Source organism: Eulemur rufifrons, chromosome 8 (assembly GCF_041146395.1).
Source record: "Eulemur rufifrons isolate Redbay chromosome 8, OSU_ERuf_1, whole genome shotgun sequence".
Classification (NCBI taxonomy): domain Eukaryota; kingdom Metazoa; phylum Chordata; class Mammalia; order Primates; family Lemuridae; genus Eulemur; species Eulemur rufifrons.
In genome coordinates, this window is record NC_090990.1 from 36,232,331 (window position 1) to 36,260,129 (window position 27,799).

The 27,799-nt window shown below is 36.0% G+C and overlaps 2 protein-coding genes across 5 annotated transcripts in view; both read right to left on the reverse strand.

The window, feature by feature from the left end:
• AGBL4 (AGBL carboxypeptidase 4) overlaps positions 1-27,799 on the reverse strand; it is a 1,250,690-nt gene that overhangs the window by 921,094 nt on the left and 301,797 nt on the right. The window lies entirely within an intron of this gene.
• LOC138389508 (methionine aminopeptidase 2-like) lies at positions 22,440-24,344 on the reverse strand. Of its 2 annotated transcripts, none has more exons than XM_069477905.1 (2): positions 24,058-24,344; positions 22,440-23,991 (listed from the first exon to the last, which is right to left on the reverse strand). In XM_069477905.1, the coding sequence occupies exons 1-2, from the start codon at positions 24,314-24,316 to the stop codon at positions 22,880-22,882; spliced, it is 1,371 nt and encodes a 456-aa protein (XP_069334006.1). In that variant the 5' UTR covers positions 24,317-24,344; the 3' UTR covers positions 22,440-22,879. The 2 variants fall into 2 exon arrangements, with proteins under 2 accessions (XP_069334006.1, XP_069334007.1); XM_069477906.1 differs by having other exon boundaries at positions 22,453-23,922; positions 23,992-24,340.

The following is a 27,799-nucleotide window of genomic DNA, read 5'->3' on the forward strand; positions in this document are numbered from 1 at the left end:
TGAATCCCACTTGATCATGAGGAATAATCTTTTTAATGTGTTGTTGAATTTTGTTTGCTAGTATTTTTTTAAGGATTTTTGCATCTATGTTCATCAGAGATATTGCTCTGTGGTATTCTTTTTTGTCATGTCTTTGTCTGGTTTTGGTATCTGGGTAATATAGGCCTCATAGAATGAGTTTGGGAGTATTCCCTCCTCCTCAATTTTTTGGAATAGTTTAGGTAGGATTGGCATTAGTTCTTTGAATGCTTAGTAGAATTCAGCAGTGAAGTCATTAGGTCCTGGGTTTTTCTTTGATGAGAGACTTTTTATTACTTCTATTTTGTTACCTGTTATTTGTTTATTCATGTTTTGTATTTTTTCCTGATTCAATCTTTGTAGGTTGTATGTGTCTAGGAATTTATCCATTTATTCTAGGTTTTTCAATTTATTGGCATATACTTGCTCATAGTAGTCTCTAATGATCCTTTGTATTTCTACAGTATCATTTGTAATGTCTCCTTTTTCATCTCTGATTTTATTTATTTGGGTCTTCCCTCTCTTACTCTTAGTCTGGCTAAAAGTGTGTCAACTTTGTTTATCTTTTTAAAAAACCAACTTTCTGTTTTGCTGATCTTTTGTTTTTTGGGTTTTTTTTTTTTTTTGTATTTTTGGTTGTTTCAATTTCATTTATTTCTGCTCTCATTTCATTTATTGTTTTTCTCCTACTAATTTTGGATTTGGTTTGCTTTTTTTTTTTTTTCCCTAATTCTTTGAGATACACCATTAGGTTGTTTATTTGAAGCTTTTCTACTTTTTTGTTGTAAGCTCTTATTCCTATAATATAAATTTTTCTCTTAGCACTGCTTTTTCAGTATCCCATAAGTTTTGGTATGTTGTGTTTTCATTTTCATTTGTTTCAATAAATTTTTAAATTTCCTTTCTAATTTCTTCATTGACCCACTGGTCATTGAGGAGCATATTGTTTAGTTTCCATGTGTTTGTATATTTTCCTATGTTTCTCTAGTTTTTGATTTCTAATGTTGTTCCATTGTGGTCAGAGAAAATCCTTGGTATGATTATAATTTTTTTGAATTTTTAACACTTGTTTTGTGATATGGTCTATCCTTGAGAATGATCCATGAACTAAGGAGAAGAATGTATATTCTGTAAATGTTGGATGAAACATTCTATAAACATCTATTAGGTACACTTGGTCTGTAGTTCAGATTAATTAAGTCCTGTGTTTCTTTGTTGAGTTTCTGCCTGGATGATCTTTCTAATGCCTAAAGTGGAGTGTTGGTGTTTCCAACAATTATTGTAATAGGGTCTATCTTTCTCTTTAGTTCTGATAACATTTCCCCCATCATATATCTTGGTGCTCCAATGTTGTGTGCATCTATTAATATATGTAGAATTGTCATATCTTCTTGCTGAATTGACCCCTTTATCATTATATAATGACCTTCTTTGTCTCCTTTTTTAGTTTTTATCTTGAAATCTATTTTATCTGATAAAAGTATAGGTACTTTTGGGTTTTTTGTTTGTTTATTTCCATTTGCATGAAATATCTTTTTCCATTCCTTTATTTTCAGTCTATGTGTGTACTTATAGGTGAAGTGGGTTTCTTGTAAACAACATATAGTTAGCTCTTCTTTTTTATCCATCCAGCCACTCTATGTCTTTTGACTGGAGACTTTAGTCCATTCACATTGAATGTTATTATTGATAGGCAAGAACTTACTACTGCCATGTTATTATTTGATTTCTGGTTATTTTTTAGTCATCTCTTTCTTTCTTACTTCCTTCGTGTTTTCTTTGTTAAAAGTGATTTTCTCCAATAATATGTTTTAGTTTATTGCTTTTTATTTTTTGTGTATCTGTTGTAGGTTTTTCTGATTTGAGGTTACCATGAAGCTTGCAAAAAATTTTATAGCCTATTATTTTAAATATATGACAACTCTGCTTACAAAAAAAATAAAGAAGCAAAGAGAACAGAAATTCTAGCTTTCATCTCCATCATGCCCCCACTTTTTACCTTTTTGTTGTTTCCATCCATATCTTTTTATACTATGTATCTCTCAAAAAGTTGTTGAAGTTATTTTTGATAAGTTTGTCTTTTAATCTTCCTACTCAAGATATCAGTGGTTTATATACCACCATTACAGAAATAGAGTATTCTGCATTTGTGTACTTAATGTTATCAGTGACCTGTATACCCTCAGATGATTTCTTATTGTTCATTAATATCCTTTTCTTTCAGATTGTAGAATTCCTTTTAGCATTTCTTGTAGGACAGGTCTGGTGTTGATAAAATCTTTCAACTTTTGTTTCTCTGGAAAAGTCTTTGTTTCTCCTTCATGTTTAAAGGACATTTTTCACAGGATATAATATTCTAAGGTTAAGATATTTTTCCTTCAGTCCTGAATATGTCATGCCACTCTCTCCTGGCCTGTAAGGTTTCCACTGAGAGGTCTGTTGCCAGATGTACCAGAGCTGCTTTATATATTTTGTGGGTTTCTTTTCCCTTCCTTCCTTCCTTCCTTCCTTTCTTTCTTTCTTTTCTTTTCTTTTCTTTCTTTCTTTCTTTCTTTCTTTCTTTTCCCTTAGGACTTTTTCTTTATCTGTGACCTTTGGGAGCTAGATGCCTTGAGGTAGTCTTGTTTGGGTTAAATCTGCTTGGTGTTCTATGACCTTCTTGTACCTGAATATTTATATCTTTCTCTAGGTTTGGAAAGTTCTTTTTTATTACTTCTTTGAATAAATTTTCTACCCCAATCTCTCTCTAACTCTTCTATAAGGCCAATAACTCTTAGATTTGTCCTTTTGAGGCTATTTTCTAGATCTTGTAAGCAAGCATCATTCATTTTTCTTTTTTCTCTTCTGACTGTGTATTTTCAAATAGAGTGCCTTCAAGCTCACTAATTTTTTCTTCTGCTTGGTCAATTCTGCTATTGAGAGACACTGATACATTTCTCAGTTTGTCAACTGAATTCTTAAGCTCCAGGTTTTCTGCTTGATTTTATTTTATTATTTCAATATCTTTGTTAAATTTCTCTGATATTCTTCTGAATTCCTTCTTTGTATTGTCTTGAAGTTCATTAAGCTTTTTGAGGATAGCTATTTTGAATTCTTTGTCTGAAAAGTCACAATCTCCATCACTCCGGGATTGGTCATTGGTACCTTATTTAGTTCATTTGGTGAGGTCATGTTTTCCTGGATGTTCCTGATGCTTGTGGATGTTTGTTGATGTTGGGGCATTGAAGCGTTAGGTATTTATTTTAATCTTCATAGTCTGGGCTTGTTTGAATCTATCCATCTTAAGAAGGCTTTCCAGATATTCAAAGGGAATTGAGTATTGCGATCTAAGTTTATGGTCCCTGCAGCCATATTAGCACTGTGGTGCCCCAAGCCCAGTAATGCTGTGACTCTTGCAGACTTCTGGTGGTACCAATTTGGTGGACTTGGGTAAGATATGCAAGAATTCTCTGGATTACCAGGAAGCCTACATTTTACTCCAGTACATACAAGTCATGCTTTGTCCATCAGAGTATCCTGCTTCTCAGTCTTACTGAGAGATTCATATGTTCAGAGAATGGACAAGGGCTAAGGAGATGCTAAAATTCTACCAAAGTGGGGGAATAGGTTAAATTTCTAAGCATATCAAGTAATTTTCCAAAAATATTTTTTTGAGTTCTTAGGTCAGAATGATTGATCTCCTATATGACAGTTTCCTAAATTGCTTGTCACCTAGTTGAAATGTATAGTTTGATGGGTCCACAGCAAACCAGACTTCAGGGGAGGGGAGAAGAAAAACCATTCAAAGAAGCACGAAATTTAATTAAGGAAAACATTAGATCAATTAAGACTAAACGATGGTATAAAACATTAAGGTAAAACATGTATTAGTGTGACATTTGCATTTTTATGAAGTATGAATCACAAAGAAATAATATATGCAGCTAAATTTCAGTTAACTTCCTTTTAAAAGTCGTGTTACCATGGCAATGCCAAGAATGAGTTTTTACAGGATGTGTGATATGGATTTTTTGATTTCTTAAAAGCAGTTTAAATAACTACCAACAGCATGGCCTCTTTTCATTTCTCTTACATGACCAAGGGCCACTGAAAATAAGAATCACCTAGGCATTTATTCCAAAAATTATACAGAAGAAAAAATACTAAAAGATGAACTGCATTTCCCTGTTGTATTTATTGTTTATTCTTTTTTTAGCCTCTGGTGTATTTTCAATAGGTTCATTCAGAAAGCTCTGCCTAGGAAAACATTCTAATTGTGAGAAAAACAAAGGAGACTATAGTCTTCCTGACATTCACTTAATCCTGTCTCTGCTGCTTCAATTAGAAAAGTTTTAATAACAGCTACTTGCATTATTAAGATCAGTTAACATTCTACTACAAACACTATAAAGGCTATCTTTGACACCAGCAGCTAAATAGTTTGCCTTCTGAATTCCAGATCTAAGAAAAGTTGCCCTAGTCTCTAACGAGTAATAGGGGATTGAGGTTTCTAGGCTACAAAATCTTGTTGTGGTGAAAAAGGCAGAAACCTAACTCTGAAATCAATACCATATTACTCTCTCCACAGGCGAGGGCTGCTGGGTCAGGGGAATCATGAAAAATTCATAGCGGAGGTGGCCAAGTCATCCTAAGATAGAGAAAATGATGCTATAACTAAAAATCCCCTGAGTAATCGAAAGCACTTTATAGATTTCACTGTGGATAAGTGCTGGTCTGTTTCATCTGGGTACCTTAATGCTGCTGCGATCTTATTTTTGACAGTCAATGGGGATGTCTGATCTATATTTACAGGGACCTATTTACATTAGCTCTTAGCCTTTTTACACTGCTTGGATGATAGTGGTCATAGGGATGTGGTCTGAAGCTACCTCAGTTTTAAAGATTCCCCTTAAGTGGACCTGTCCTTGTTCAATCTTTGTATCCCACACTTCTCAGGGTAACAAACCTTTGAATGTTAAATTCTTTACAAATGCATTCAATTCTCATAACAGCCCTGAAAATTAAGCATTAATATTATTTTTCCCATTTTATACATCAGTAAACAAAGTTCAGAGAGGTGAAGTGATATACCCAAGATAACACAGAAAGTAAGAACATGAATCAGGATTCTGGCCCAGGTATTTCTGAATCCAAAGACCCCCAAAACTTGCTTGCCCCAAAGGGCTTTAATTTCCTTTCTACATCCCTTCATTTAAGATTTAACTATACCTAGATCATTCTATTACATTCCTGGCATCACAGCAGGCAAGACTCTGTGTAGGCCTGGGCTATCATCTCTGGCCCTTCCAATCCATTTTACTCTCTCTTACTCTCATCTCTGTTTCCCACTAACTACCTATATGTTAAACACAAAATTCTTCAGCCTAACCTTCTACCCATACTTCAAAATTCAGTTCAAATGCTGTTCTCTCTAAGATATTCATACAAATAAAAAGATTAATATTATTATGAACTTTCCCCTAATATGCCAACATTCCCATACCCTTAACAGCCATCATGCCTTTGAGAGAAGCTGAAGAACTGCAATGTCCCTGCTGTCTGGCTGCCCTATCTTCTCCTAAACAATCTGACACCGAGGAATTACCTTTATTTGGCTAAACTACTGGTTTATCTCTCAATGGCTGCTATTTAGGATACACTCAAAATCCTTTAAGCTTGAACTCAAGCCTCAGCCTTCCTTTCACATTTTTATTTTCTATTTTCTATTGCTTTCTTAAATGATTCATTTGTTCTAGATAGTTAGGTTACCACATAGTTCTCATCATAAGCCCTGCATATTCATCAACATTCCTTTTCATGAACCATTCTCTTCACCTGGAGTTTTGTGCCATTGATCACCTGAGTATTCTTTAGAACTTTGTTGGAAATTGGCCTCTTCTGGGAGGCATTTTCTAGCCTTTGCGGCTCTGGTAATCATTCCCTTTTATGTAAGTCTACCATATATATCTCTCTCTTTCAACCCTTAATTACACTCTGCCTTAAATACATTCTACTTTTCAATGTGTCTTTATTCTTCTACATTAAGATTATGATGTCCTTAAGGTCAAGATCAGTTGGGTCTCACTCATCTCTAAGGTTATAGAAGTGCCAGACACTGTGTCAGGTCTGTTCACATTCAGATCTCTCTAGTTTGACTTCTCCAGCCCAGGTGATATTTCTCTTTTCTAGACCCTCTTGGTACTTTGGGAATTTAGCATTATCTTTTATTGCTTTCTACTTTGTGTCTTCAACAAAAACAGATTTAACCAGCCATTTCTAGGACAGTCTTTAAGGGAACCAGTAGACAATGTGGTTGAATTACACCAGAGAAGTGAGACTGCCTACCTTCAAATATTTTGAAAATATCTGGGATAACTTTATTCATTTATCAAATGCCTTTTATGTGCAGGCTCAGTGTTAGTGGGGCAGATACAAAGATGAGAAAAACAGCCCTGCTGCTATAGGGGCTCACAGTCTAATGAGAAAGCTTGAAAAAAAATATATATTGGAGTGGGTTCTTAAAAAGAGTATTAGGAGTTCACTACGTAGAGAAAGAAAAGGAGAGGAATCAACATGAGTTGAGATCTGGAGTTTAGGAGGGCATTATCCATTCTAATGCACTGTCCATATTTCTTTTTTTTTTTTTTTTTTTATTTTATTTTTTGTTTGTTTTTCAGCTCATTAAGGGGGTACAAAAGATCAGGCTATATACATTGCCCATGCCTCCCCATCCCCCCGAGTCTGAGCTTTAGTTATGTCCATTTCCTAGACAGTGCACCTCACTCTCATCATATAGGTGTGCACTCCTCCCCTCCCCCCACCCCATCCCCCCCAGAGAGAACTTCAAACGTGTCCATTCCCCAGGCAGTGCGCATCGCACTCATCAAGTAGGTATACACCCATCCCTTCCACCCAGCCCCGACCTCTGTCCAATACCCAATTGGTGTGAATCCCAAATGTGCACTCAGGGAAACCAGTTTGCTGGTGAGTACATGTGGTGCTTGTTTTTCCATTCTTGGGATATTTCACTTAATAGAATGGGTTCCAGCTCACTCCAGGAGAACCAAAGAGATGCCATATCGCCATCATTTCTAATAGCTGAGTAATATTCCATGGTATACATATACCACATTTTGCTAATCCATTCATGAATCGATGGGCATTTGGGTTGTTTCCACATCTTTGCGATTGTGAATTGTGCTGCTATAAACATTCGGGTGCAGGTGTCTTTTTTATAGAATGACTTTTGTTCTTCTGGGTAGATGCCCAGTAATGGGATTGCTGGATCGAATGGTAGGTCTACTTGAATCTGTTTAAGGTATCTCCACATTGCTTTCCACAGGGGCTGCACTAGTTTACAGTCCCACCAGCAGTGTATGAGAGTACCTGTCTCTCCACACCCACGCCAACATGTATAGTTTTGGGACTTTTTGATAAAGGCCGTTCTCACTGGAGTTAAGTGATATCTCATTGTGGTTTTGATTTGCATTTCCCTGATGATTAGAGATGTTGAACACTTTTTCATATGTTTGTTAGCCATTTTTATATCTTCTTTTGAAAAATTTCTATTCATGTCCTTTGCCCACTTTTTGATAGGGTTGTTCGATTTTTTCTTACTGATTTTCCTAAGTTCTAAATAGATTCTTGTTATCAGTCCTTTATCTGATGTGTAGTATGCGAAAATTTTTTCCCATTCTGTAGGTTGTCTATTTACTCTTGTGACTGTTTCTTTGGCTGTGCAGAAGCTTTTTAATTTGATCAGGTCCCATTTATTTATTTTTGTTGCTGCTGTGATTGCCTTAGGGGTCTTCCTCATAAATTCTTTGCCTAGGCCAATGTCTGTAAGAGTCTTACCTACATTTTCTTCTAGAATTCTAATAGTTTCTGACCTAAGGTTTAAGTCTATTTCTTAAGTACAGAACATTTTTTAAAAATTTTCTCTCATTACATATTTTTCCATTCTATTCTAATTTTTTGTTTTACTTCCATAAAAGGAATGAATTAGGAAGTCACTGGCACCAGAAATTCCTCAGCTTTTTAGCATTTAATACACTTTGTGAAGAGGGCCTAGAGAGCCTAGAGAGGTTGTTAGGTAAGTCTCAACCTCCACAAGAGGAAAACTGAATTCTTACCAGTTCCATTCAGGCCTCAGGTACTGTGGAACACTGAGAGGCTTAATCCTACAAATTGTCTTAAAATACCCAGTCAATGGCACCACCAAGGCAGAAGGCATTATGGGCCAAAGAGGGAGCCAAGCAGAAAAAAATAAAGGAGATTTTTCACACTGGGCACATCTAAGATGCTGTGCCTTTTGACATCTGTTTGGCAGTGGCCTGGCCAAACTCTAAATCCAGAAATTAACCTGTTCATTACTAAATGCATCTAGTGGCCTGAATAAAAACTCACAAAATAGAATTCTTTTGTGTCTCTTCTAATGATAATAACAATAGTAATAATGAGAATAAAAGCTATTTATTGAAAATATACAATGTGATATATTTTTTACATATACTATCACATCTAATTATCACAACTCTGCAAGGTAGGTGTTCTCACTGCTCCCACCCCACTCTCCCTTATCACCAACCCCACCACCACCCATTTTACAAATGAGGCATATGAATTTTAGAGAGAAAATTTAACTTGCCCAAGGTCACACAGTTAGTAAATGGCAGACACAGAATTTGAACCCAGACCTGGATAGCACTGATGTTACTGTCATTTCTGCTATATTATATTGTCTTCCATTAACTGCCTAATGTCGGAAAAGGTCTGCATGTAACCACAGGGCTATACGTGCAAGGACAGCAGTCAAGCACAGGACTAAAGGAGGATAAAGGCTACTAACAGAAGTCAAGACCAGATCCAGAGAGAAAATCGCTGGCTTCTTTTCTGTGTTTCTAAGTTATGATAATTATTAAGTTTTTATCATTATCGTCTCTAGAAAAAAAAATATTCAATGAGAAGGGATAAAAGTCACAAAAAATAATAAAGAGAGCTTAGACAAGAAGAACAATAATAGCCAACTCATCAAAAAGGCAGTTGAAGAAGAAAAAAGATACAGATGGCTTATCAATCACTTAAAAATATGAATTTAATAAATGTGAATTGAAGAGTAAGGTACTCAAGAAGAAAAACAAGGTCATTATGGTATAACAGAAAAGAAGAGGGAATAAAATCTGTCGATCTAAGATTGAGTCAGAATAGTGTTTATCACTATTTAGCTCTATGACCTTAGACAAGTAATTTAATTTCTCTGAGCCTAAGTTACCTCATCTCCAAAATGAGAGAAATGATAAATTCCTCCTTTACAAATTTATGAGGATTAAATATAAAAGTATTTATCAATTCTAAAAACACACACACTATTTTCAGTTATTTTTAGTATTTCTTTATGACCCATTGCCCTATGAAATTCAGAGTAGATCTAGAAAGGCTAAGTACTTAGAGTGAAACAACAAGAGTACAAATTTAAAGCAACATGCAAGCAAACGTAAGCAATATAAAATATAAACGGAAAACAGGGTAAAGTTAGAGAAGGAGGAAAAAGAAAAACAAAAAATTAACATTTACCAAGACCCTGTTTAGTGCTAGGAGCTTTCAAATATATAATCTCATTTAATAAACATAATAACTTTGCATGGAGGTATTATTATTTCTCCAATTTTATAGAGAAGGAAAGTAAAGTTCAAAAATATAAAGAAATTTAGCCACGGTCACACAGCTAGGAGGGTTGGAGTTTTAATTCAAACCTAGATTTTCCATACTCCAAACACATTTTTTGAAGGAGGTAACTCTCGAGCTGGATCCTGAAGAAAGAGTAATATTGGCACAGTGCTGCATGGAAAATAAAGCTACACCAAACTGCTAATGTGTCCCTTCAAAATTCATGTATTGAAATCTAATTCCCAATGTGATGGTATTAAGAGTTGGGGCCACTGGGAGGTGATTAGGTTTTGATGGGCCCACCCTTGTGAATGACATTAGTGCCATTGTAAAGGAGGCTTAGAGAGCCCTTTTTCTACCCCCATGTGAGTATGCAGCAACAGGAATCATCTACGAGGAACAGGCCCTCACTAAACACCGAGATCTCTGGGTACCTTGATCTTGGATTTCCCAGCCTCCAGAATTTTGAGCAATAAACTTCTGTTGTTTATAAATTAAGCAGTCTAAGGTATTTTGTTACAGTAGCAGGAACAGACTAAGACACAAACCAAAACCATACCAAAACCTAGTCTAGCACATCATTCGGGATCTGACTGGAAACAGATGGCAAACTCAAACAAACAAGATAAACAAGGAGAGTTTAATAAAGGGACTATTTACAAGAATATGAAACAAAGTTGGAAAACCAATCAGGGAAAAAATGAAGTACCCCAGTTCTAAAAACAATAGAAAGCTGTTATCTTTCTAGTATGGGAGTTAAGGCTCACCTGAGGCTCTCTAAGCACGAAGGGACATGGGGAAAGAGTAGTTACCAAAACTTGGAGAATATAAAGGTGGCTTTAAGAGAGGAGAAATAAAAGTCCCAAACTTATTATTTTCCCATCTTGTGATCTCCTGCCAGTGCCTTTCTTTGGCACTCAATTTCAGTCCTTCAAAGTCAGCCTCCTGGGGTATTAAGCAGGGTGGAGAAAAGGAAAGAGTAGATCTAGAGGGGCAAATGGAAAATATCCAGAACATACTGAATGGCCCAGTAGAATTTTAGGTATCAACCATATTGTTAAAGGTAGACTCTTGGTATTACCAAACACTTTGACTATAGAAGTGAATACTTTATATTCAGGTCAAGGAGTAAATGTGGGACCTCAATTAGGAAGAACAGTTATGGTTAACCTCTAAAGCCTAGAATTTGACCTTCCTTTTGTCATAATTTCTCAGGAAATACTTTTTAAAATATAATATATTGGATTATCTCAAATTATTGAATATGATTATTTTACCAACTATTTTACAACATATTTTATAAATAATTTTTATTACCAATGCACAAAGAAATATGCTAGAAAATGATGTTTCTGAGAAGGTCAAAAACCATATAAAGTTAAAGTGCTGTGCAAAATGAGATTTTATGGGTTGACAAACTTCAATAGTCTGAACTTCTTTGGAAATCATGCAAATCTATGATAAGTATGTTTTTGTATTCTTTGTATTCGTGTATTGTAGATGGTGATCTAGTCCATTCATTTAACACTTAGTGTATGCTTGTTTGAAAGGCTCGATGCAAGGTAATGGTGCAATAAAGATATTAAAAACATAGTCACTGTAGGAAGCTCATAGTTAAACAAAATTATTATTGTTCTTTTGTTCCTATAAGTAAAGTACTTAATTGGATAGAAGTAGAACTGAAGTTTAGTTCTATTTTCAAAATATTTACTACTTAAAGAAAATCATATCACATAGTAGGCATCAATAATTTTTGTTATGAAAGAAAAATGAAAATGTGTATTAGAATCACAGCATGTGAGAAATGGAAAACATTACAATGTTCTTTAAGGCTTGCTCCCTTTGCTTACACTCTTTTTTTCTATTTAGAACACTTGTCTTGGCTATGATCTTGACTAACCTCCACTCATTTTGGTAAGATTTGTAATAAACTATATCATACATACAGAAAAGTTCACAAATCACAAATGCATATCTTTGTATTTTTCTTTAGAAACCCAGCACACCTGCCTATGTAGCCCTCATATCAAGAAACAAAACATAACCAACACTCTAGAAGCCTCTTTCCAGGCAGAATCCACCTGACAAGGATAACTACTATTTTGACTTTTAATACTATAGATTAGTTTTCTCTGTTTTTAACTTTACATGAATGGGATCATATGGTATTAATACATACTCTTTTTGCCTGGCCCCTTTCTCTCAACATTATTTTTGTGGGATTCTTCCATTTTGTTACATGTCGTTATAGTTACTCATTCTCAATGCTGTCTGGTATTCTGAGGTATGGCTATAACAAAAATTGTCAATTCTATAATGTACAGCCATGCAAATAATTTCCAAAGTTTGTGAAAAATGGTACCACTAGAAATATATATATATATTTTGAAGAATATTTGTACACATTTCTGGGACTGAAATGCTATCATTATACACAAGAGCAAAAGACATATGTCTGTTCCATCTATTAGTAATTATATAGTATTTTTCCAAAAGTAGTTGTACCAATTTACACTCCCACCAACAGTATATTTAAAAAGTTCCAGTCCAACTCATTTTTAAAAATTCAATTTAAGCTTAGTTATTTCCTCTTGGAAGTATTTCCTGATCACTCAGTTCATTTGTCACCATTCACCTGTGTTGCTACATTATACTCCCATCTTTGCATACCTCTTTTATATAACTGATTTGTGTAATGTTTTCTTCTGTCTCCACCTCTGGCATATAAATGCCTTAAAGGTAAAAAGTATATCTTATTCATCTTAGCATTTCTAATAGGGCCCGGAACAGAACAGGCACTCAGAAAATATTTCTAAAATAAACAAGCGAGGTACATTATTCAATAACATGCCTTTGCTTTTTATATAAGAAAGCTGAGACCTAGAAGAAATTAAGTGCTTTGGGAAAGGCCACCCAACACATCAGTAGCACAGTGGCACAGCTGGGGTTAGAGTTCAAATCTCATACCCCTGATGTGTTGCTCTTTCCACTACATTATGCTGCTTTCCTTAAAAATCTTACTCTGATAATAACCTACAAAGAAGTTTGGCAAAGGAGGCAATATAAATCTCCTGACAGACTGATGATATGGCCATGAAATTTGTCTATATGCTGAGATAGAAAACCAAGCTGGAATAGAGACACTACTTCAGAACAAACAAATATGCAAGGGAAAAAATAGATTTAGAAAAGCCCTGGGCAAAACCTCTTAAATTCACAGGTCCAAATTTTCCAAAAGGTTGGAGAGATGGTCTCAATTTATAAACCACATAAGATGTGCCAAATTATCAGACAGTACAGTATCTGACTTCAAAGGATTATATAGAGACATGAAGAGATGAGACAGCTGCCAGATATGCCCTGACAGTTTGTAGTTATGGTCTGATGTTAGAGAAATATGCCAAATAATCTTCTCATACAGAGATTTATGTTGAATTTTATAAGGCATCAAAGCAAATATACTGAGAAAAAAGTGGACAAAAAAGTCAGGCATAGCAGAATGAACACTGAATATCAGCACAAGTGTTCTCTCTGGGTTAATCAGAATCTTTTTGTAAATTATTTAGATCCAAATCATTTAAATCAACAAATCCATTTTAATACTGCCTATGTGCAAAGTACTATGGAAGATACAAGGAAATACAACAGTTTTTAACATGACACTTTCTTGCTCTCAAATCTTCAATGATTCTCCCTTACCTAGAAAAAAAAAGCTTCCACCTTTTAGTTGGGTACTTGATGTACTGGCTACAGCCTAGTTCCCGTCTCATCATTTACATAGTCTATTCTATCTCCAAAATTAAATCCTTAATTATTTCTTAACATACCCTTTGATATCCTAATTAACTGCCTTTAATTCTTCTCTTTCTAGAGGTGGAAAAGGAGTGGGAGGGAGGAATATATATATATATATATATTAGTAGTACAATGTGCTAGGCATTGAGCCACATACTTCATATTCATTATATCATGTAATGTTCACATCAATTCTCTTAAACTTAATCAAGTCAGGTTTTTGCTCCCACCATTCTACCAAAACTGCTTTTGTCAAGATCCCCAATATCCTCCACATTCCTAAAGCTATAATCAATTCCCATTCTTCAATTTACTTGGCCTAATAGTACTATTTGGCACAGCAGATCACTCTGTCCTTCTGAAAATATTTTGTGCACTTGGCTTGAATACTCAATACTGTTGTAGTTTTCCTCTGGCTTTAGTGGCTGCTCCTTCTCAAAAATGTTTTATAGGATTCTCTTCATCTCCTTGATCTCTAAATATCTTCTTCCCAGGGCTCAATCCTTGAATATTTTCTCTTCTGAAAATACACTCATTCCCTTGGTAATCTCAGTCAGTCACATGGCTTTGAATACTATATGTGTATATCAATAGCTTACAAATTTATAACTCAGCTCAGGCCTTCCCTTGCACTCCAGACTCATTTATCGAACTGCCTATTCAACATCTTTTTTTATTATTATTTTTTTATTTCAGGATATTATTCAACATCTTTACTTGGATGGCTAACAAATATCTCCTACTGGATGTCTAACAAGTAACAACATATTAAAAAAACTAGTCTTCTTATCTTTCCTCTTGAACTTGCTTCTTCCAGTCTTTTCTATCTCATTAATAGCAATTTCATGCTACGAGAGGTTCAGATAAAAATCTTTGAAGTCATCCTTGACTCTTTTCATTCTCTTATACCCAAATCCAATCAGTAAACCTATTGATTATGCTTGCAATTGTCCCAGAATCTGACTATGCTCATCACCTCCACTGCTAATACCTTGGTCCAAACCACCATAATCTCTTCAGGATTACTTCAGTTTCCTCCTAACTGATTTCTCTGTTTCCATTTCCTCCCTTATTGTCCATTTTTTATATAGATGGTAATTTATGTTAATCAGATAGCACAGTAGATCATTTCAGTATTCATAACCTTCCAATATATTTTCTACCTTACCCATTGTAAGCACTTACAATGGCCCAGAACACCCAACATGATCTTGACCCCATTACCTCTCTGACCTCATCTTCCATTGATTTTTTCCTTACTTGGTTTGTTTTTAGCCATACTGGTCTCCTTGCTTTCCTAAAATATGTATGTCAGTCATGCTATTACTCAAGGCCTTTTTACTGTGTCTTCTGCTTCATATTCTCTTCCTCCAGATAACCCTGTGGATGGTTCATCTTCTCAGTGAGATCTTCCTTGAATACACTATGTAAAAATTTTAACCTCGGCCGGGTGCGGTGGCTCACGCCGGTAATCCTAGCACTCTGGGAGGCCGAGGCAGGTGGATCGCTCGAGGTCAGGAGTTTGAGACCAGCCTGAGCAAGAGCGAGACCCCGTCTCTACTAAAAAATAGAAAGAAATTATCTGGTCAACTAAAAATATACATATAGAAAAAATTAGTTGGGCATGGTGGCACATGCCTGTAATCCCAGCTACTCGGGAGGCTGAGGCAGTAGGATCACTTAAGCCCAAGAGTTTGAGGTTGCTGTGAGCTAGGCTGATGCCACGACACTCACTCTAGCCCAGGCAACAGAGCGAGACTCTGTCTCAAAAAAAAAAAAAAAAAATTTTAACCTCCATCACTATACTCCCTAATCTTCATCTAGTACTTTTTCTTCATAGCACTTTTTACCACCATTCATGTTTTATTTGTTTATTTGTACATTGTCTTCTCTCCCTGATAAAATGTAAACCCCATGAGATAAAATTCAGGCATGTGTGACTCCAAAGTTTATGTTCTTATAACAACATAAATTGCCTAAAATGTCCTGTTATCCTACTTTCATATCTACAGGTATAAACTGTATCTTGACTTCAAGGCCCAGTCCAACAGTGCCCTTCCCATAGTACCTATAACATGATGGAAACTCAGAAAATATTTGATAAATCAATGAGATTTAGTCTTTGTCTTCAATCACTGTATAAGATAGCTACAGGAACAGTTGAAAAATTAACAGAAAATAAGAGACATGTTAAAAGGTATACAATTTGTTGTTAAATGATAGGCAGCGGAGTTTGACAGACCTGGGTTTGAATTCTATTACTTGTGACCTTGGGAAAAACACAGATTTACTCAGGCTCCATTTTCACACTTATATATGAGAAAAATTATAAGTACGTACCACAGTGTAAAGACTAAACAAAATATGGAATATAAATCACCCAGTCAAGTGCCTGGTGAATAATGGGTCCTCATCAAATATTACTTCCCTCCTCCCTAAATTTAGTGATAGAAAGAATACATACTAAGAATAATTTAAATAATTTTAATTATATGTGACCAAATCATCCAATTTTTCTTTCAAAATTACTTGAGTAAGTTATTTTCTGTATCAGAATGATAGCATTAAGCCAACTCCTTCTAGGTAATTACAATGTTACCTAGATATATTGTTTATATTATAATTTGGACAATTCAACATTTCCCATGATATTAACCAGATCTCCAGCACCAAAATAACATCTTTGCAGTAACATATTCACACAAATGTTGCCCATTCCCAAAGCACCGTAAGCCACACCAAGATAACAAAATGTTTTCACTTCTGATATTTAAGCAGTTGCCCTCAAGCTTCTAGGGATACCACATTTGCCTTTCCCACGTGTTACAGCATATTAACTAACCATTCCCAGGTATAATACAGGAAATCTGCATGTGGATTCCACAGTTTCTGTCTGACCTTTCAGAATTCCTTCTCCTGTCTCTGTTAATACGTGGCTGCCAATAGGACAGAGATTTGAAAGCTAATAAAAGGCACATTACTGTACCCTTCAATTCCCTTATTTTCTTTACCAAGCTGTCACATTCTCACCAAACTATCTGTATTGTGAATAGAAAAGACCCAAGAAATACTACTGATAAATCAAGAAGTCTTGCTAGATCCAAGTTCCATTGAATCTCCAGGAAGTGAAGGATTGATTTTGCTTATTATTTGGCTTGCTGAGACAATGACAAATTTAATCTTATAAGTCATAGCATAATTCTAGTAGTCTCTTTTCTTGGAGCTACATAATTTTTAGGTATTCATAACCTACCACTCTACAGTGTAGCCAAACATAACTGTATAATCACAGCCTTTGGGATCAAAAAGACCTTGACTGTGCAGTTACTAGCTATAAGAACTTTGACAAGTTACTTAATCTCGCTGTGCCTCGGGTTTTTAGTTTGAAAAATGGGGTAATAATATCTACCTTGCAGAGTTATAGTAAAGATCAAATGAGAAAATTACTGAAAATTACCTACCAAAGTGCCACACACATAGAAAAAGCTCAAAAAATAGAAGACATCATTATCATTCTTATTATTATCCTCAATATGCCATACTATTTTGTGCTTCCTTCCCTTTGGTCAGGCTAGTCCCTTTGTTTTGAATACCCATCCTGCCTTCACCTAATGAATTTTTGTTTATTCTTCTGATCCAGCTCAAGTGAAACTTCCTTTGTGATTTTTTTTCAGGTCCCTCCTTCTCCCTACGCAATTCCTCTGCAGCATTTCAGGTTGGTTACAGATTTGCAGGGAATGGCCACACATTCTATCTCTAAAAAATCAGATTAAGTTACTGACTTAATTATTACAGAAACTTAACTTAAATACAGAGACCATACAGGGTAAGAGCAAAAGATCCAATATATCCTTCTCTGCCCTTCCATGCCCCTTGCTTTCATAAGGAATCATCCAGCTGCTGCTGACAGCTCCACAAAGGTTTAGAACTGCCAGAAGTGAGAAAACATCCAAATTCTTGCTGCCTTGCCATGTCTTGTCATAGTTTGCATTACCATTTTGGAAGAACTTACATTAAAAATGTAAGCATTTCTATTATAAGGAAACTTTTACAAACATTTAGATCCCTTGATTATAGAACCGAACTCAGCTTTAGAAAGCACAATCTAGGTTCAGAAGTCTCTAAACAATATCTGTATCCTCAAGTGTCTTAGAAGCCTCTTCCCCAGAATTCTACCCCTTTAATTTAACTACCATTTTACCTTTTCACTCACTGGTGGAATAGCAGGTTGATTAAAATTTGAATGTTAATAGTATTACTGCCTCATATTTACAAGGTGCTTTTTACCTGAGTGGTTCTGCTACTAAGTTTGGTCCAAGGACCAAGGCCATAAATCCATTTCCCTTGAACATTCCAGTTACATTCTGTGTTCTCATTATAATTTGACACACCTAAAATATAGTGTTGTGAAATCAGAGTGCGATTTTTTTATACAATATATATAAGTGTCAATTGGCTGGATTTTGAGCTCCTCAAGGACAATGTATAGGACTATTACTTTTAAACTCTGTATTCCTATGGCTTGTGTAGGACCTAAAGTATAGCTTAATAGTTAAAATAAAGAGCTTTGCCATCAGATAGGCTTAACGATACTCTTGGCTCTGCCACTAAATAGGGGTGTACTTTTGGGTAAGTTACTCACATGGTCTGAGGCTCATTTTCCTCACCTATAGAATGAGAATAAAACTTCCACCTCATATAGTTTTGGTGAGTACTAGCATGCATGTGTGTGTATGCATGTGTGTGTGTACGCATTTGTTTGATATGCATGGAGTTAAAAGCCCTTAGTACAGTAACAACCACATCATAAGCACTTAATAAATGTGAGACATTTTAAATTATCATTATCATCATCACCACCATCATCACTATCATTTTTAACACTCATTATATGTTGAATACTCCTTCTTCAAAGGAAAGCAATATGCTTTTATAAGATTATTGTGAGTATTAAATTAAAACCCTTCAAAGAATTTAGAAGAGTGCCTGGCACATAATAAATGCCTAAAAGTTTTAGCTCATAGTATTCCTTAATTCTAAAACAAAAGAGCTGACAAGGATCTCAAGAAGCAAACTAATAGGTTCCCTGCTGCAACAGAGACTACTAGTTGCCTACTCTCTTCTCTTCTTTCTTAGTCACACAGCACTGATTTTGTTGGCATTGTTAGCATTGTGCCCAGCTAAAATATGAAACAACTCAATTTCCCAAATATTGGTAGCCAATCCAATGTAAGAGGAAGCCACTTGGTACAATTTCTAGGTAAAATGCCTTTAAAGGCAGCTGACTCAGTTGGAAGGTATGCCCTTTACCTTCTCCTTTCTCTTGCAGCCTGAAATTGGAACAGGACAGTTGGAGCTACTGCATCCACTTTTAAGCCACGGAATGTCTTGGGGATAGAAACAAGAACTACGGATGGTAGAGCAGAAAAACAGGAGACTAGATCTCTGATGACTTCATGAAGTGACTCTAGCAGCCCTGAGTTGCATACATACACACCTTTTTTTACGTGAGAGAAAAAGAAATCTTTACATGTGTTAAGCAACCATTATTATGGTTTTCTATAATGTGTAGGTAAGCCCAATCTTAACTAAAATACTTTCCTTCAGTCACTCCATAGCAGAGATGAGATTTTTTTCTCCTATTATTTTACAATCCACATAAGGAAACTCCACAATGACCCTGGTGCTGTGTTCCAGTCTTCTGTGCTCACAGAGGAGAGCCTGATAAATTTTACTATGTACAAACATTTTTCCTTTAAGGTTCAGCCCATTAGGGCCAGTATCACTAACATCTGATACTAAATCCAGTCTCTTCCCATTTCATCAACTGTTTATCTCCCTTCCCTGAACTACTATCACTTTCACCAGGTAAGCCACATCATTTAACATTTTATTTTAAAATATTTTCTATTCTTCCCTAGTGCTCCCTTGTGTACATCTTAGCTGAAATGAATCATAAACTTCTGTGAAGTAAGGGAGTCAGAAAGACCTGGGTACTAAACCTGACTCTGGATATACTAGCTGTGAAATGTCTTTCTTTATCAATAAACTGGAATAATACCACCTATCATGTATGAAGTTATGGAAGGCATATATGGAAGTTAAATTAGATCATACATGTAATTCATATAAAACACCTAGCATAGTGATTGGCACAGAATAAACATTTATCAAATGTTATCTTTTCCCTCCTATCACCCTTTCTCTCCCACCTTCTGTTGAACCTAGAATTTAGAATGGAACCTAGAAAATAACAGAATCTCCTAGAAGCTATCTTCATGTTTCTATTCCTCTTTCCTATTAAGACTAAAGGCTATAGCTTCTCTTAGCAAATGCTAAAAGTAAAGCAATTGTTAGCAGATGTTCATCTCCTTGTTGGATTATTGAAGAAGCACACTAAAGGAGGCCTAGGCAGGTTACTGCAGGAGCTTACTGGAATTTTCTAAGCATGTTCAGGCATTAGATCTGTATTACTGTACCCCAAGGAGCACAAATCATATCTTATCCAAAGACTTAGGAATCTTATAGTTCATTATGAACATGGCTATGGAAAGCTGAGCTTTCAGAAGAAAGAGAATCTATGTCTTCTCTTCTGTTGCCTGAAGACTACTGTAAGACTAGTAAAAACTTAGAAGGAGTTATTATTCATCATAGCCTAATAATGCCCTACTATGTGAAGTGCCTGTTTGGCTTACATTACCCTGCTGGGGTAATGTACAATTCCATTATTACTCTAGGTGAACCCAAGGGACATGTAGAGATATTCTTTTATGAAACAGCACCAGATAATGAACAGCAAGGACAAAAATTTCAGGAGAGAAAAGGAACTTACAAAGTTAGGGAATTCAAACATTCTCCTTTGCTCTAAGTGTTCATCCAGAGGATAACAAAACACACCATCCAGCTGATGGTGATTTATTATAACTACTGGAAATAGAACTGCCATTTTTTAAGCATTTGCTATGTTACAGACCCCAACAAGGCACAATATGTGCATATTTCATTTAATCCACATTGCAATCATGTGTAATAAATATGATTTGCTAAAGCCAAAAGGGATGCATTGTCATGCCCAAGGTCACACTGTTAACTCATAGGAAATAAATATCAGAGCCAGTACTAACACATGTCTATCTCAGTACAAAGTTGTGCTCTTTCCAAAAACACCAGGATGAAATGTCAGCCAAGATATGATCAGCCACATGCCTAAATGAGAAAGAACATTGACTCCTAAAAACGTTTGGAAGATTTTACAGCTCCATCATGAACTCAGAAGAGCAGAAAGCATTATAGATGTTCTATAATGTCAGTGTTAAGCATATATTCATAAACATTTACTGAAGGCCTATTCAGTTATGTTAGTTTGAGTCTGAGAAGCAAACAGCAAGATGGGATTACATATGCAAGAAATTTATTGAGGAAAATGTGAAGGATAAAGCGGAAGAATACAGATAGGTAGAGAAAGCTTTAGACTATGATACAGACCTAATATCTATGAAATGAGGGGGAAGGAAGGAAGATTGGATAAGAAGTGTCTTGGACTACAACACAATTCTAAAAATGGACTAGGACTAGTATCCTTGCTGTGCTCGGTTATTGGATAGTGTGATGATTAATTTTAAATGTCAATCTGACTAGATTAAGGAATATCTAGAGAACTGGTAAAGCATTATTTCTGGATGTTAGCTGTGAGGGTGTTTTCAGGGAAGACTGGTTTGTGAGACAGTAGACTGGGGAAGATCCATCCTCAATATGGGTGGGCATAATCCAGTTGGCTAGGGGCCTATGTAGAACAAAAAGGCAGAGAGAGAAAAGGTGAAGTTTATCTCTCCTACAGCTGGAACACCCTTCTTATCCTGCCCTCAGACATCAGAATTCCAGGCTCTCTGGCTTTGGACCCTGGGACATACACTAGCAGCCCCCTCCCCGAAGTTCTCAGGCCTTTGGCCCGGGACTGATACACCATTGGCTTTCCTGGTTCTGAGGCCTTGACACTTAGACTGTGCCACACTACTAGCATTCCAAGGCCTCTGGCTTGCAGACAACCTGTTGTGAGAGTTATCAGCATCCATAATCATGTGAGCCAATTCTCCTAATAAATTTACTCTCAAATTATCTATCTATCTATCTATCTATCTTTCCTACTGGTTTTATCTCTCTGGAGATAGATACATCTTGACTAATACAGAGTTAGTAACAGCCTGGTGGAAGTGTGGCCTCAGTGTGAACACAGTGGTGGGTCCAAGAGGGGCAGCAGTTGGGGCTGTCAAATCAACATTATACTTGCACAGTAGAAGATACACGTAGTACTTTTCTATGGCTGCCACACTTCAACTTCTGGGCCTCACAAATCTATTTCTCTATAGTTTCAGGAAGCTGATCCTCTATGGTCCCTGAGGACCTCTATTCCTAAAATAGAAACTTAGAAGATGAAGGGTAGTATCTTTTTGATAAAATGATTTTTTTTTCCTTTGGGTAAATACCCAGTAGTGGGATTGCTGGATCAAATGGTAGGTATACTTTTAGTTCTTTGAGGAATATCCATACTATTTTCCATAGAGGTTGTACTATTAATAGTTTGCAGTCCCACCAACAGTATATAAGTGTTCCTTTCTCTCCACACCCACACCAGCATCTATTGTTTTGGGACTTTTTGATAAAAGCCATTCTCACTGGGGTTAGGTGATATCTCATTGTGGTTTTGATTTGTATTTCTCTGATGAGTAGTGATGTTGAGCATTTTTTTCACGTGTTTATTGGCCATTAGTCTATCTTCTTTTGAAAAGCTCCTGTTCGTGTTTTTTCCTCACTTTTTTATGGGGTTATTTGATTTTTTTCTTGCTGATTTACGTAAGTTCTTTCTAGATTCTGATTATTAGTCCTTCCTTGGATGTATAGCATGTAAATATTTTCTCTGATTCTGTAGGTTGTCTATTTGCTCTGTTGATTGTTTCTTTGTGCAGAATCTTTTTTTTTTTTTTTCAGATCTGAAAATGTCTTTATTTTTTAGAAAATGGATTCCAGGAAGGTTAAAAAGCAATACCAGAGGGTATAGGTGCAGAATTGGATGTAGTCATTCAAAGCATTCAAGTAAGAATATGGCAATATAAATATCCAAAAAGCATCTCTTAGGGGTTCAAAACAAAATGTTTAAGTCTTTTCCTAACTAATTTGACCTTTATAGCATTTCCTAGACAAGAAGGGGTAAAACAGTTAACATTTGAAAAGTCCTGAAAGCTTTTTCCTTGGTTAATTACATTAGATGGTTTGTTTTTGATCAAATTCCTTCTTTTTTAACATGGATAAAAAGTATTACATAGGTCCACTGTTAAAACAGACAACATGTTGCAAATTAATTCTGGTATAATGTATTCCAACAAAGCTTAGAAAATAAAGATGTTGAGGTGGCTTTGGACTAAGTTTAATAGTCATCTCCTCTGCTGACAACTTCTTTACATGTTGGACGCAACAGTATGGTATGTTCAAACTGTGCTGTGTATGATCCTTTAATGTCACATAATGGTGGATATGGATCTACAATGCCCAAGTCACACAGATTCTTCAGAGCCATCAAATATTTACTTTCTCCCAAGCGATCCAGCCATCTGCGGCAGAAGGCAAGGGTGCCAAAGTTTTCATTGATAACATTTAACAGGTGTTTTGTTCTTGGAAGCTTTATTGGCACATGTCCAACATCAAAATTTTTCATGTAATGTGAACATTCCATATCATCATGAACAACACCTTTTCCTGTACTACCAAAGGTTTCAATTGCATAGACTTCTCCTTCCTCCATTCTTGTTGCCTCTCCTCCATTCACAATGGGCACTGTTTTCCCAGCATGTATTCTATATTGCCCAATTGAATGTCCATTTAGATTACGGATTGGTTTCACTTGATATGTCTTCCCATCTATTTCAACTTCATAGGATTCCATAACTTCTTGGATGGCCTCACCAACATCGCACAGATGAACATCAATTCTAGCACACTTTATTCCAGTATTAGTAGCATCTTTTACAGCTTTTAATAATGTATCATATTTGGGATTAAAAGTGACAGTAAAAGCACAGTCAATAATCCTACCGCTTATATGTGTTCCAAAATCTATCTTACAGATGTCATCATACTGTAATACTGTTGTGTCACCAGCATTGGGAGTATAATGGGCAGCACAATTATTGAGAGAACATCCAGTAGGAAATGCCAGGCCTGCATTTAATCCATTCTCTTTAATCAACTTGCGCGAACAGTCTTCCAACTTTTCACAGATTTCTATCATTGTCATCCCAGGCTTGATCCAGTTCATAACATATTTTCTAACTTGTCGATGTGCTTCCGCAGCTTCTCGAAAATCATTCCAAATCTCTTCACTGGCCTGATCTAATGCTTTCTTTTCTTCACTTGTAGTTCTCCAAGCAGCTGTTCGCCCATCTTGTGTGGGTGGGTATTCGCACTCTTGTCCTTTGGGAAATACACCATTGGGATACAGGTCACATATTGGAACTGAGGGAGGGTCTGTCTGAGCTTTTGGTCCTCTCTTCTTCTTCTTCTTTTTCTTCTTTTTTCCAGTTGTTCCATCCCCATCACCATCTCCATCTTCATCATCATCATCTCTTTCTTTCTCTTCCAAAGCTTGTCTTTCCAATTGTTTTGCTACCTCATCCACTGAGGCTCCTGATTCTTTATCAGGTTCTTGTTGCCCTGCTGCAGCAGCCCCTTTACTCTTCTTCTTCTTCCGTCTTTTTTTCTTGGCTGCCTCCTCAGCCGTAGAAGCGGCTCCCTCCTCCCTTTTGTCCGGATCCAAGTCGCCATTCAGGTGGCTCCCGGAGGCCGCTGCCTCCTCCACGCCCGCCATGTTGCCTGAGAGAGTGCGAGGGAATGAGACTCAGAATCTTTTTAATTTAATCAAGTCCCATTTATTTTTGTTGTTGCTGTGATTGCCCTTGAGGTATTCTTCATAAATTCTTTGCCTAGGCTGATTTCTAGAAGAGTTTTCCTAACTTTTTCTTCTAGAATTCTTATGGTTTCATGTCTTAGATTTAAGTCTATAAGCCATCATAAATTAATTTTAGTGAGTGGTGAGAAGTATGGATCCTATTTCAATCTTCTAAATGTGGCTATCTAATTTGCCCAGCACCATTTATTGAATAAGGATTCTTTTCCCCAGGGTATATTGCTGTCTACTTTTTCAAAGATCAGGTGGCAATATGTGGATGGTTTTATCTGGATTCTCTATTCTGTTCCATTGGTCTATGTCTCTATTTTTGTGCCAGTACCATGCTGTTTTGGTTACTATGGCCTTGTAGTATAGTTTAACATCTGGTAAAGTAAAAGACGCTTGCATTAGAATGTTTATTATAGCACAATTCACATTTGCAAAGATGTGGCATCAACCCAAGTGTCGGCATTGTGCCTTACATTTAAGTCTTTTATCCATCTAGAATTAATTTTTGTAAGTGGTGAGGGATAGCAATCATGTTTCATTGTTCTTCTACATGTGGCTATCCAATTTTCCCAGCACCATTTATTCAATAGGGGTTCTTTTCCGCAGTGTGTGTTGTTGTCTGCTTTGTCGAAGATCAGCTGGTTGTAGGTAGATGGTTTTATATCTGAGTTTTCTTTTCTGTTCCATTGGTCTATGTCTCTATTATTGTACCAATATTATGCTGTTTTGGTTACTGTAACCTTTTAGTATAGTTTGAAGTCTGGTAATATGCCTCTATATATGACTGTCATAATTTTGAGATATGTTCCTTCTATGCCTAGTTTATTGAGAATTTTTATCATGAAAGGGTGCTTGGTTTTGTCAAATGCTTTTTCTGCATCTGCTGAGATGATCATATGATCTTTGTTTTTGCTTCTGTTTATGTGGTAAATCACATTTATTGCTGTACGTATGTTGAACCATACTTATATTCCTAGGATATAGCCCACATGGTCACAGTGAATTATTTTTTTATGAGCTGTTGAATTTGACTTTCTAGTATTTTTTTGAGGATTTCTGCATCTATATTCATAAGAGATATAAGTTTGTAGTTTTATTTTTTGTTGTGTACTTTCTTGGCTTTGGTATCAAGGTGATAATGGATTCATAGACTTATTCCCTCCTTCTTGATGTTATGGAATAATTTCTGTAGTATGGATATCAGGTCTTCTTTGTAGGTCTGGTAGAATTTTACTGCAAATCCCTCTGGTCCAGGCCTTTTTTTTTTCCCCCCTTGGGAGATTTTTTTTATTACTGCTTCTATCTTAATGCCTATTATTGGTCTGTTCATGAGTTCTGTTTCTTCCTGATTGAGCCTTGGGAGTTTGTGTGTTTCCAGGAATTTCTCCATTTCCTCTACATTATCTAGTTTAGGTATGTAGAGATTTCTATAGTATTCATGGATGATGCTTTGTATTTCTTTGCTATCAGTTGTAATGTCTCCTTTTTCACTTCTGATTGAGCTTATTTGTGTCCTTTTTCTTCTATTCCTAATTAATCTGGCAAGAAGTCTATTTTGTTCATCTTTATAAAGAACAGACTTTTTGTTTCATTGATCCTTTTTATTGATTTTTATTTGTTTGGTTCCCCCCCCCCATTTTTTTCATTTCCATTTCCATTTCCATTAGTTTTGCTCTGAGCTTTGTTATTTCTCTTCTTTTGCTGGTTTGGGGTTTGGTTAGCTCTTCCTTTTCTAGCTCCTTGAGATGCAACATTAGGTTAATTTTTTATCTTTCTCTCTGTTTGCTGTAGGCATTTAAGGCTATGAATTTTCCCCTCAGGACTGCTTTTGCTAATGCACATAGATTTTGATAGCTTGTGTCCCTTTTGTCATTCAGGTCAAGGAATCTTTTGATTTCCATCTTAATTTCATTCATGACTTAGTAATTGTTCAGCAGCAGGTTGTTTAATTTCTATGATTTTGTGTAGATTTGAGTGTTTCTCTTTGAATTGATATCTAGTTTTATTCCACTGTAGTCTGAGAAGACACATGGTATGATTTCAATTTTGTTGAATTTGTTGAGGCATGTTTTGTGGTTAAGATATGATCAATCTTGGAGAATGTCTCATGTGCTGATGAAAAGAATGTATATTTAGTAGTTTTTGCATAGAATGTTCTGTAAATGTTGGTTAGATTCCCATTTTTTTGAGTCCCATTTAAGTCCAATGTGTCTCTATTCATTTTCCACTTTGATGATTCGTCCAGCTCTAACAGTGGGGTGTTGAAGTCTACAGCAATTACAATGCTATTAATACTATTTATTTCTTTACCTAGCTCTAGTAGAATATGCTTTATGTATCTGGGAGCCTCCAGGTTAGCTGCATATATATTTAGGATTGTTATGTCTTCTCATTGAATTGATCCCTTTATCATTATATAATGACTCTCTTTGTTCCTTTTTACCATTGTTAATATAAACTCAACTTTATCTGATATGAGAATGGCTTCACGTGCTCTCTTCTCATTTCCGTTTGTGTGGAATTTTTTTTGCCTTTCCTTTCACCTTCAGTCTGTGTGAATCCTTCTGGGTTATATGTGTTTCCTGGAGACAGCAGATACTCAGGTTGTGTTTTTCCATTCATTCAGCTAGCCTATGTATTTTGAGTGGAGCATTCAGACTGTTAACATTGAGTGATAGAATTGATATGTGGGATCTGTTCTGCTTATTATGTTGGGTAGTACCTTATTGCTTTGTTTCTTCTCTTGTGCTATTGTTTTATAAGAGCTGTGAGCTTTAGCTTTTTAGGTTACTTTACACTGGTGGGTATCTATTGTGCTGATTTTTGTATAATGCAATTCTAAGTATTTTCTGAAGGGCCAGTCTGGTCATGACAAATTCCTTGGTGTTTATTCTCCTGAAAAAATTTTATTTCTCCATCAATTGTGAATCTTAGTTTTACAGGATACAAAATTCTAAGCTCACAGTTGTTCTGTTTAAGAAGATTGAAGTGGGGGCCCAAATCCCTTTTGTCTTGTAAGGTCTCCATTGAGAAGTTTCAGTTAGCCTAATGGGTTTCCCTTTGCAGGTTATTTGTTGCCTTTGACTTTCTGATTGCAGAATTTTCTCCTTCATTTTGACTTTGGCCAGGTTGATGACTATGTATCTTGGAGATGTCCTATTTGCTCTGAATCTTCCCAGTGTTCACTGACCATCTTGTATCTGGATGTCTGAATCTATGATGATACCAGGCAAGTTTTCTTCAATAATTCCCTCGAATAGATTTTCCATGCTTTTTGCTCTTTCTTATTCTCCCTGAAGGATACCTATAATTTGTATATTATTTTGTTTTGTAAAGTCCCACATCTGTCTAAATGATTGCTCTGTCTTTTTTATTCTCTTTTCTGCCTCTTTG